Consider the following 11968-nt stretch of genomic DNA (forward strand, 5'->3'; position numbering starts at 1 on the left):
CCAAGAAAAATAAAGTAAAAAAAAAAAGTATGCTTTGTTCTGACTCCATTAGTTCTTTCCTTGGAGGTAAATAGCATTTTTCATCAGGAGTCTTTTGGAACTATCTTGGATCACTGTACTGTTGAGAATAGCTAAATTATTCACAGTTCATCAATATTATACAATACAATATTGCTATTATTGTGTACAAAGTTTTCTTGCTTCTGCTTATTTCAATTTGCATTAGTCCATGTAAGTCTTCTCAGGCTTTTCTGAAAGCATCCTACTCATCATTTTTAATAGCACAGTAGGATTCCAACATAATCATATACCACAATTTGTTCAGCCATTCCCCAATTGATGGACATCCCCTCAATTTCCAATTTTTACACCACAAAAGAGCTTCTATAAATATTTTTGTACATATATACCCTTTTTCTTTTCCTGTTTCAAATTTCTGTGCTACAGACCTAGTAGTGGTATTGCTGGGTCAAAGGGTATTCTTAATTTTGGGCATATGCCCTTTGGGCACAATTCCGAATTGCTTTCCAGAATGGTTGAATCAGTTCACATCTCCCTAATAGTGCATTAGTATCCCAATTTTTCCACATGCCCTCCAGCATTTGTCATTTTCCTTTTTTTGTCTTATTAACTAATCTGATAAGTGTGAAGTGGTTCCTCAGAGTTGATTTAATTTGCATTTCTCTAATAAACAGTGATTTTGAGCATTTTTTTCACATGACTACGGATAGCTTTGATTTCTTCATCTGAAAATTGCCTGTTTATATCCTTTGACCATTTATCCATCAAAGTACTTTCTGTGCAGAGGCAAAAAAAACATGAGAAACAGGCAGTGTATACATGTATATACATATATATATATATGTTAGTCCCATTTTATAGATAAGGAAACTGAGGCTAGGAGATATTAAGGTACATACCTAGGATCCAACAGCTAATGAACATCAGAGCAAGGACTTGAACCTGGGTTTTCCAACTTCAAATATTGTTGCAATGTTGTTATATAAGTATTCTTAGGCTTGCCTTATGTCTGGGTGGTCTGATTTTCCAATTGCATGATACATTTCCTGAGGCCATAGATAATTTCTTTTTATTTATTGTGTATCCCCCAAAGTGTCCTGAACAGTGTTTTGCACAACATGGGCATTCAGTAAACTGACTATTCTATCTGGTTACTCTGCTCCATATCCCTTAAAGGTATGTTCGTGTTACCTCTATTTGATCAAAGAGAATAATACAACATGGTCCACAGACAATACTGTGAAACAGATGGGCACGTCTCATTTCAGTACCCTTCCTCCTCTTCCTGGCATTTGCTTTAAGTGTCATGTCATGCTTAGGAGTGATCAGTTACTTCTTCCTTAAGACATCAGCTGATAAATGACTGATACAACGGTAGGAATGCTAAATTTGAAGTCAGAGGCCTTGAGTTTGAACGTAGGCCCTATTACCTATAACCTGTGTGACTTTGGTCAAGTCTCTGGTACTCTGTAGGTCTCAGTTTCCTCATCTGTAAAATGTGATGCTCCCATTTAGGTGCATCACCTAACTCCTAAAGTTGTTGTTGTTGTTGTTGTTGTTTTTTTCCTGGCTATCCACCCCTACCAGGGGTGGATAGGATAGAGTATGATCATATAATCTTATTATTTAAGGAGTTATTTCTCCTATGGGTACTATTTTAATAGGAAGGTCCCAAGGATGTAAGTATCCTTAAGCTTGTCTTATGCGTTCTGATACTATGAAGACTGAAGAGCCTTTGACAGCCAAAGGAATGAACCTACAATCACAGAACTTCACGTCCCCTAACAGAGATATTTAGGGACAAAGGAATCTTCCTACTGTCTCTGTAGTCACACCATGTAAGCAACTGTCTACTCCTGAGGAACTCGCACAGGTCAAGTCCCTTCCTCAGGGTAACCTGGCAACTGGGGAAGAATGCATAACATCAAGTAAAATCTATTCTTTCCCTAATCTAACATCTAAGAAAGTAGAGGGAGTGAGTCTGGGCACAAGTAAAAGTTGACTCTAGTTCTTCACAAGCTCCCACAAATGCCCACAGGGACCCTGGTAGATCACACTTGCCTAACAGTCTAGCTACAGCACCACCCACAAACTGGTGGGCTGGGAGGATGGTAGATAGAAGAGTAGATTGCCCAGCTAGGTCCCTGCCAATATTCTTAACACGGGCAGGTCTAAAGTCGTCTTTGTTTGGTTTGAACTTGTTACAGTGACACTTTTTTTCTTCTTTTTATTTTTTCTGGTTGGTTCCAACTACAAGAGACACTGGAAGTGGAAAGGAGATGGAGACTAGAAAGGACTTGATGAAGGAAGGCTTTTTGTCCCCAGGATGATGAAGGACAATGACACTGTGCCTTCTGCTGAAAAGTACATTTGAAGTTTTTCTGCATGTGGGTGGATCTTCTCGGGGCAGATTAGGGGGTGTGGGGTTGATGCTTACCCTCCTTAATCTTTCACAGGATGGGCATAAAGACTTTTGGACTAGAAATCAGAAGAATGACTCTGACATTTGGTTACCGTGACAAGAGCACTGGATTTGGAGTCTTCAGACTGGTTCAGCTAAAGACTACTTATGTGACCTCAGACAAGTTACTTCCCCCTCTCTGGGAATCATTTTCCTCAGTAATAAAATGAAGACATGGTACTAAATGGTCCTTAAATAGTCTCTTCCACATGTAGATCCTAGCTTTTCTAGCTATGTGACTATGAACAAGTCTAACCTTTCTGGCTCAGTTTCCTCATTTATAAAATGAGGAAAATAATATTTGCACTAAACAGAGTCATTGGGGACAGAGAATTTTGTGAACTATAAAGCACAAGACAAACGTGGAGCCATATTCTTTCCCTTCAGGATTCATATATCACTTAGGCTTCACCTATCTTATTCACATCTCATAAATTATTTTATATCAAAGCTATTTGAGTGCATTTCATATCTTCTTCCTAGCTAGAAGCCTCATGAGGTCAGGGGTTGTGTCTAATCCAACTTTTGTACCACTTTCCCACCCCCTGGCCCAGTCTCCAGCATGGCACTCTGTTGTTGTTTGGTCGTTTCAATTGTGTCTGACTCTTCATGACCCCATTTGAGATTTTCTTAGCAAACATACTGGAGTGATTAGCCATTTCCTTCTCCAGCTCATTTTATACAGATGAGGAACTAAGGCAAACAGAGTTAAGTGACTTGCCCAGGGTCACATAGCTAGTAGGTGTCTGAGTCTAGATTTGAACTCAAGAAGATGAATCTTCCTGACTCCAGGCCTGGCACTCTATCCACTGCACCACCTAGCTATGACTTTATACACAGTCAGTCCTTATTAATCATATCTGTTGTATCTAGTCATTATCACCTTTATTAGGATTTTCATTTAGATAATAATGCCCATAAGGTTGTCTGGACCATCAATAACATTGTTATTAAATTCTAACCAGTCCCTGTATAATCACAAAATCCTATATCTCATTTCAGTTAGTCACTCATTTATCCTATGGAACAGCTGTTGGAATGTTGCTGTTCAGTCATATTTGACTCTTTGTGACCCCATTTTGGGGTTTTCTTGGCAAAGATACTGGAGTGGTTTGCTCCAGCTCCTTCTCCAGCTCATTTTACAGATGAGGAAACTGAGGCAAACAGGATTAAGTGACTTGCCCAGGGTCACATAAGAAGCAAGTGTCTAAGACCAGATTTAAACTCAGGTCTTCCTGACTCCAAGCCAGGCAATCTATCCACTGTGCCACCTAGCTGCCCGGAATCAATAGCAGCCCATTATTGCATGATTTTGTCCAAGATCTGGATTTTGCAGTATCAACAAACAATCTTAAGTGTGGGATGCCTGTGTGGGAATGCCTGATGAAGGAATTAGGTCCATGTTGAATGGTGTGTCTAATTTTTAAAAGCTAGAACCATCTGGGTTTGCCTATGATCCTGGTTATGGAGTGCTAAGTAGGGAAAAGTAAGCTCTGCCTCTGTTTGTCTAGGACTGTGGATCTGAACAGGGAGCTGAGGAATGTGATTTTCTTCTCAAGTTTTCCCTTTTTCTAGTTCTACTGCCAGGTTTCCTTTCTGATCCCTTAATGCCTCCCTGCAATTCTCCTCCTTCCCCCACTCCCTTTCTTTCTCCTCCATGGTCACACATTTTAGCTGAACTGGTAGCTATTTGAAAAAGCAATGGTTTTGAAATCAGAGGAGGTGGGTTCAGATTGCTGCTCTGCTCTTTAACTCTCTGAGTGACATCTGGCAAGTCATTCAATGTCTTTTGGTCTTTCTTTCATCATCTGCAAGATAAGGGGCTTTAACTAGATGGCTCCTAAGTCTTCTACCAGCTTTAAATCTTCTTTAGCAACTTGAGCGTGAGTGAGATTGAGGATGTAGACCGCTATTAACTGAACTGGCGAAAAGGGCCTAGACCAGAGAAGAGATTAGTAAGGAAAGGTCAGAAAGGCCTGGCTTCTCCTTCCTGCCCTTTTCTATATGCTACTATGTCCAAAATTCACCCAGTTCAGGGGACTAGACTAAAGAAAATCTGAGGGGGCCATCTCCATTCTCTCCCTCCACACCACCCCTCGTCCCCCCAGTCCGGGTTCTCCCCATAGGCTCTTATTGCTCTTCCACAAGGGAGAAGCAGAGTTGTGTGTTCCCTGAGAATTCCCAGCAGAGATCCCTTCTTTGTGAACTTGATATTTGCATCTGCATGGAAAGGGCCTTGCTGAGAAACTGGGAAGGAAATCCATTGAATTTGTAATGTCCTTCAACAGGGAGCCTATTATCTTGGAGGCTTCAATTAGAGTCTGCCTTAATAAAACCCAAAGCTAAAGCTAAACAAACCTTTCCTCTAGCTGTGCCAAGACCCTGCGACAGACACCCTTCATGCCAGAATTTTTCTTCCTTGTCTAAAACTTAGGTTGTTTTTTCAGCTGCTTTGGAACCCAGGAAGGGAGCCAGCGAGGAAAACAAGGCAGTCACTCTTGCGTCAGATAATTCAACAGGCTTTTGATAACCTCGTTTCTTCTATGTCTTTCTCAGACCCATCCACACAGCTCTCAGCACTAGGAGACTGAGGCAGCAGAAACGCTGTAGACAGGAAGCTCCTTCTGGCTGAAATGAAGCCATTGGAATCAGTGATTTATTTTAGAATGGTACCCAGAGATCTCCAAAGGAATCCTCTAATCATTGCCTAGGCTAGGGAAATCTGGAGGAAAGGATGACAGGGATTTAACTCCTTGCCTACATTTTGATCTTTTACTGAAAAGAAGGTGCTTCTTCATTTGTAAACGTAGCTCTTTGGAAAAGAAAACAGCATTACCTAGGCTGATGCTTCCTCTGAAATGTAATTGTAGACCTTGGTAATGTGGTGTTGCAGGTTTCAGCACTTTGGTTACAAATCTGTGATTCTCCCCACACTAAAGCATCCGTTAGGCAAGTGGCTTCATACACCTTAACACCAAGGAGTGATCCTCCCACCTTCTGAGAAAAAGGGTGGGTCCTTTGAGAAGATGCATTAGCTTCTTTGGATCATGAGTTAAATATGAGACTATGCATCAAGATTCATACCCAGGTTATTATTATTGCTTCAGTGAACTAAATAGTATCATAATGACCATAAAGAGTTAATGAACTCAATCCATAAAATCAGGAAATACACATTAAAGTTGTAAATATGACCATATCTTTTGATCCAATGATTCCATTGTTGGGAATACACCTTGAAAACATATCTAAACAACAGAAGAGCTATCTACCTATTCAGAGTTACACAGCTGAACTGTATATAATTAAAAAAAACAAACTGGAACTAACCAAAATGTTTAACAATAAAAAAATGGCTAGATGAATTGTGGCACATTAATATCTGGCGTTGCATAGTTGATACAGAACTGATCTCAAGTCTAGGAAGACCTGAATTCTAGTCCTGCGTCTGATATAAATTAGCTGTGCGACCCACAGCAGGTGAAGTAACCAATCCCACAGTGCTCTAGGCAATTTTCTCTAAGTTTCAAAGAAGGTGCTGGCCTATATTGGTAAAGGAATGAAGTTTCTCACTGAGCACTCTCTATGTTAATGAAATCACAGGTCCAGATCCTGTTCCTATTCCTATCCTTACCCCTATTAATATAATGGAGTGTAAGGTGGACAAGTATGAGGAATACACAGAAATTTGGAAAGACTTCTTTGAAACAATATAAGGCCAAAAAAAGTAGAATCAAAAGAATGGACCATATAAGAGGGAAAGTGAGTAAGATGAGTCAATTAATCAATGGAGCAAGCAAGCATTGACTTCAGTGCTGCCTGATGAGATGTGAGATAGTGAGGTATAAAGAGCACTGGATGTGGCACAGGACAGCCTAGTTTAAAATCCTTTATCACTTGTTTTATCAGTTTGACCTTGGACAAGTTATCTATCCTCACTTTCTATTTGTTTCCTCATCTGTAAAAGTGAGGGAGTGAACTAGAAGACCTCTAATGTCCCTCCCAGGTCGAAGGCTATAATCCTATAAATTAGAGGGAATGATTGAGAAGCTTATGATACCTTAAACTTTGAAATTAGTTAATTTAAAAGTAAAGAGTTGTTAAATAAGTTTAGTTGGTTGTAGTGAGAGAATGTGTAATAAAACATTTAAATGTTTTTTAAAAAGTTGGTGTCTATTCTCCAACTGAAATAAGATCATGGTATCTCTGTGTGTGGTGTTATGCAAAAATGTCAATAATATGCAATCAGATAATTTGGCTAACTAAATTATAATTCCCACCACCAGTGATATATTGAAGGGAAGCAACATGGATAATAGAAAAAGCACTGGATTGGGAATCAGGAGTCAAATTTGACCTCAGATATATACTAACTGTGTGACCCTAGGTAAGTCACTTGACCTCTGTCTGAACTCCATTTCCTCAACTGTAAAATAGGAACAATAATAGCACTTACCTGAGACTGTTGTGAGGTTCAAATGAAATAATATTTGTAAAGTGTTTAGCATAGTACCTGACACATAGTAGCTACTTAATAATTTTTTCTATATCATATCCCACAAACCCAACTAATATAAATAATAAAATGCTCTATGCTTTAATACTTTTTATACTTTTATTTATTATTTATGTAAAATACTATTATTTATATAATATTTTTTATACTTTTAATACTTTAATACTTTTATCTGGTAAGAGCAAGTCTGAATTACAGAATCAACCAATCAAAAGTATAAACTAAGTATCAAAAACTCCTAGAAAACTCTATTGAACCAATCAGTCAAAGAAGTCCTTAACCAATTTGAGAGGAATGAAGTACTTCCAGTCATTAGATAAAATAATACAAAATGTACTGGGACTGGTTGAGAGAATTAGACATGCATTTGAGCCTATAAATGTTAGAGAAGGGATTTGAGCAGGGGTTGGTTAAGTTTTGAAAGTGCCTTAAAAAGGCATAACCTTGTGACAAAGTTGGGGGAGTAAATAAAAAATTCTCTCCTCTCTCTTTGTCTCTGTCTCTCTCTCTTCCCCCCTCTCCCTCTCCCTGTCTGTCTGTCTGTCTGTCTGTCTCTCTCTCTCCCACTGACCAAACAACAACCTTGTGAAATTCAAAAGGTTGGACAATTTCGACTTCTCATAATGATTCTTAGCAGTCTCTCCCAGAATAGCAGAGGTTGACAGTAGTATCTATATCATCTCTCAAGATATGTCAGAGACAAATTAGATACACAAAAGAAAGGCAACTTCAGGATTGTATGAGGACACCAACATTTAGAGCCCATCAGAAAGCTAAACATACTACAAGAATCATGAAGTTTCCACAAAGAAACCAGGATCTATAATTGTCCCTTTGTCACATGCTCATTAAGCTTGAACCCACTCTCTGTGGGGACTGAGGGTATACAGAAAGGAGAGAATGACCTTAATTTGAAAGATGTTTTATACTTCATTTCTTACTATAGCATCTCAGTAAATAGCCCTTTCTAAAAGCTGGTTAACTACAGCTGTCAAATTGATAAGCAGTGGGGAACATACTAGATGGGAGTTCATGAGCAGCAGAACTAGAGTAATCATCCTATCCCTTGCTAGTTACCCCTAGAATTTTGAGGGGAGAAGTTGTTAGCTGCCCTCTGGGTCTCCAGCCCACCAAAGCCAGTGGGAAAATAACCTTGAAGGGGAAGCTACATTTGCAAATCAAGTCAATTACCAGAAATAGAACCCAAGGTTCTTGATAGCTAATCTAAGATTCTAGCCACTTGACAAAATGAAAAATTACAAGGATATTTCCGGGTTCTTGAGATTAAAAATTACTTATAAGTGATTTTTTGGTGATAAGAGAAATGGTTAGAGACCTCAAATGGCAGACTTTATAAGCATCTGGGAATGGAAATGTTCACACAAACTCATCTTAAACTTCCTCTTACTATCCAAACCACTTCCAGATTGAGATTAAGTTGGAGAACTAATTGAAATAGATCATTTGTACCAAGGGGATGCAAAAGAAGGAAAAGGTCAATCAGGAGACAGCTGAATCCTTTACTGTGGACTAGGATTCCACTTGTGATTTCACTGGTATAAGAAGTATTTGGTAAGCAACTGCATGTATTTAAAACAGGTTAGCATTTATTCTTTAGTAAGGTTGTCAAGTCTAAGACTGTATCCTTGGCAGCTTAAAGATCAAAGTATTGTACTAGGACACAGACCTTCAGCAGCTAGAAAAAAAAAAGACATGCTATAAATGGATTAATGTCAATTCTGAGTAGCTCCTCTTTCTCAGTTAGGACCTAAGTCCAGTAAGTAGTATATTTGGGATGAGCATCAACATTTGTGCACTCAACTTCCTCACTGAATCACCACCAGGCATTGAGCAAATCACTTCCTCTTCCAAGATGAGAGGCAGTGTTCACTAAGTCCTTTATATAGGTCAACTGCTGTGTTGTAACTCTGCATAAATACTACCAAATAGCTTTGATTCCATGCAGGATCTTTTTGTCATAGCATACGTTGTGTTTGTGCTGCCTGGTTGCAAAACATCAGACTAAACTTTTTTTTAAGAACTTGAATTTCTGTTTATAGAAAAATGGGCCAACAATCTCTTCCCCATAACCCAAGAGGACCCAAGGAACAAGAAAACACGAATCACAGTTATTTAGTGGGGTTTTTTGCTATCTTAAGCGTAAAACAACAATACATACAGGAAAAAAAAACTTATTTCTAGTTAAACTTTTGGAAAGATCCCTGGACTTGAAATCAGAGAATCTGGGTTTGAATTCTATTATTTACCCAAGTGATCTTGGGAAATTGCTTAATCTCTCTGGGCCTCAGTTATTCATCTATAAAATTAAGAGGCTCAACTAGATGGTCTCTAAGGTCCCTTCCAGCCTCAAATCTAAGATCCTAGTCTTAAAATTAAAACCTCAAACTGAGCCCAAAAGACTGAAGCACTGAACTCTTTCTTTCTCTACTAAGGGGCTCATATACTCTGGACCCATACGTTAATTCTTAACCAGGTTAAGTACTGCGGAGTTTGACCACCTAAAAGAAGGGTCAGACTCCTTTGGCTCATTACACCCCCATCCCCACATCTCTGGAGAAAAATGTGTAAGACACAGCTTCGTGATGACCTAAGTAGAAAGCCAGAATTCAAGGGACTTTGTCAGGCCAAAATGCTTATTTCTGAACAGAGAACCAGGGTGGCCAACATGGAGGCAGGAATGTTAAACTTGACTAAATTGGTGTATCTTTTCCATATTTTGACTGTTTCTTTTCTTTTCTTTCTTTTTTCTTTCTTTCTTTCTTTCTTTCTTTCTTTCTCTCTCTCTCTCTCTCTCTCTCTCTCTGTCTCTGTCTCTCTCTCTCTCTCTTTCTTTCTTTCTTTCTTTCGTTAAATTGTGAGATAATCTACCAGCATCTCATTTGATTCCACTGCCCAATGTGAACCAGATTGGTCTGAGTGAGGTCTGGTTTACAACAGAAGAGGTAGATGAGAGCTGTTTTGGAGATAGAAATGAAAAGATTTGGCCATTGAGCACATACATGGGATGACAGAAAGTGAACAATTGAGTATGATAATGAGGTTATGAGGATGATGGTACCCTCAACAGAAATAGGAAGTTTGAAAGAGGAGTCTATCAGCAAAAATAACAAATTCTATTTTGAACATGTTGAGTTTGAGATGCTTATGAGATATTCAATTTGAAATGTCCAGGAAGCAGTTGATGATTTGAGACTGCAGTTTAAGACAAAGATTGTGGCTGGATATATAGATATGGCAGTAATCTCCATAGAGATGGTAACTGAACCCATGGGAGTTAATGAGGTGAACACTTCAGGGGATTCATTATTCTCACCATTTGGGACCTAGCTCTATATAAAGTGCTGTCAAGTAGAAAGGAGATAAGACTTATTCTCCTTGGTACCTGACAGCAAATTTAGGTGTAAAAAACTTGGAGAGAAGGAAATTTTGGTCCTCTTTTTGAAAATTCAAATCTTGACTGTTGCTTTCAATATTTTTTCTCCCATTTGTCTTATAAAATGCTTGGGGCAGCTAGATGGCACAGTAGTAAACTGCTAGGCTTGCAGTCAGAAAGATCTATGGTCAAATCCAGCCTTAGATACTAGCTGTGTGATCCTGGGCAAGTCACTTCACCTCTATTTGCTTGGGTTTCCTCATTTCAAAAATGGGGATAATAATAGCACCTACTTCCCAGGGTTATTGTGAGGATCAAATGAAATAATTATTATAAAGCACATAGCACAGTGCCTGGAACATAGTAAGCACTTTAAAAATGTTATTATTATTAAAACTTTTCCATGGCTTTAAGTAGCATGAATGTGGGTTTTAATCTTAACTAGGCATTTTTAAATCGACTTAACATTAAACCAATATTATGATCCTTAGATATATCAATTTTTAACACTTATGTACTTTTCTAGCAGGCAAGAGAAGTTCTTTGGAACTATTTATGATGGGTGGTCCAAATTGTTGTTTTAGCTTTTAAAAAATCAGAATGTTAAGTGTCTTTTTGATATCACATTAAATCTATAAATTAGTTTGGGAAATGTTGACATTTTTACTATATTTACTCAATCTAACAAGCAAAGGCTATCCCTTTCTCCCCTCCCACATGTTCTTCCTTGTCTCTTGTCAAAATAATTTTGAAGTTTTCTTTGTATATGTCTTTTTTTTAAGGCAATTGGGGTTAAGTGACTTGCCCAGGGTCACACAGCTAGTAAGTGTCAAGTGTTTGGTCTGAGGCTAGATTTGAACTCAGGTCCTCCTGACTTCAAGGCCGATGCTCTATCCACTGCGCCACCTAGCTATGGCATCTTTTGATAAGGCCATCATATAAGTAAATGCCTCCAAATTTCTTATATTTTAAAAATCACCATATTGGGCATTTCTCTTTGTATCAGTTTCATTTGATTACTGATAGGGACAGAGAGAAATACTGATAATTTTTTCTATTTATTTTACATCCCGCTACTTTGCTAAAGTCCTTTATTACCTCCATTAACTTGGGGGTGGGTTGGTTGTCAATACACCAAACTAAGTATTTTACAAAAAGACATCACAACAAAACTTTAAAAATTCCTTTATGGTATTGCCAATGAATTGGAAAATGTCTACTTGTAGATAATATGATGATATAACTAGAAATGCCAAAACAGTAAAATGTTATCTTCTTGAATTGAAGGCACGAAAAATACCAAAATAAAAGAACATTTACATATAAGAAGAACAGAAAAAAGGGATTATATATGAAACCATGAATCTCTTTTACGTATAGCTTTAAAACAAAAGGTATATGGTAAATTCAACATGTAAGTTTCAGAGCTGGTCTGTTTATCTGTATTGTCTTCTGAACTACCTTCTGTTCTTTACTATGCACTTCTAAAAATTGCTTCATGGTCTATGAACACAAACAAAACACTTTTCATGCAAATAAAATCAGATTTAAATAATTGGAAAAACATCAGTTGCTC

The 11968-nt window shown here is 38.1% G+C and overlaps 1 protein-coding gene across 1 annotated transcript in view; it reads right to left on the reverse strand.

Annotated features, from left to right (window-relative positions):
- RAD51B (RAD51 paralog B) overlaps positions 1-11968 on the reverse strand; it is an 888004-nt gene that overhangs the window by 79769 nt on the left and 796267 nt on the right. Inside the window, 1 exon segment of the mRNA XM_027843747.1 lies at positions 10901-10976. Within this exon segment, the coding sequence (XP_027699548.1) occupies positions 10901-10976 (76 nt within the window).

Source organism: Vombatus ursinus, unplaced genomic scaffold (assembly GCF_900497805.2).
Source record: "Vombatus ursinus unplaced genomic scaffold, bare-nosed wombat genome assembly UNPS02014926.1, whole genome shotgun sequence".
NCBI classification, from domain to species: Eukaryota; Metazoa; Chordata; class Mammalia; order Diprotodontia; family Vombatidae; genus Vombatus; species Vombatus ursinus.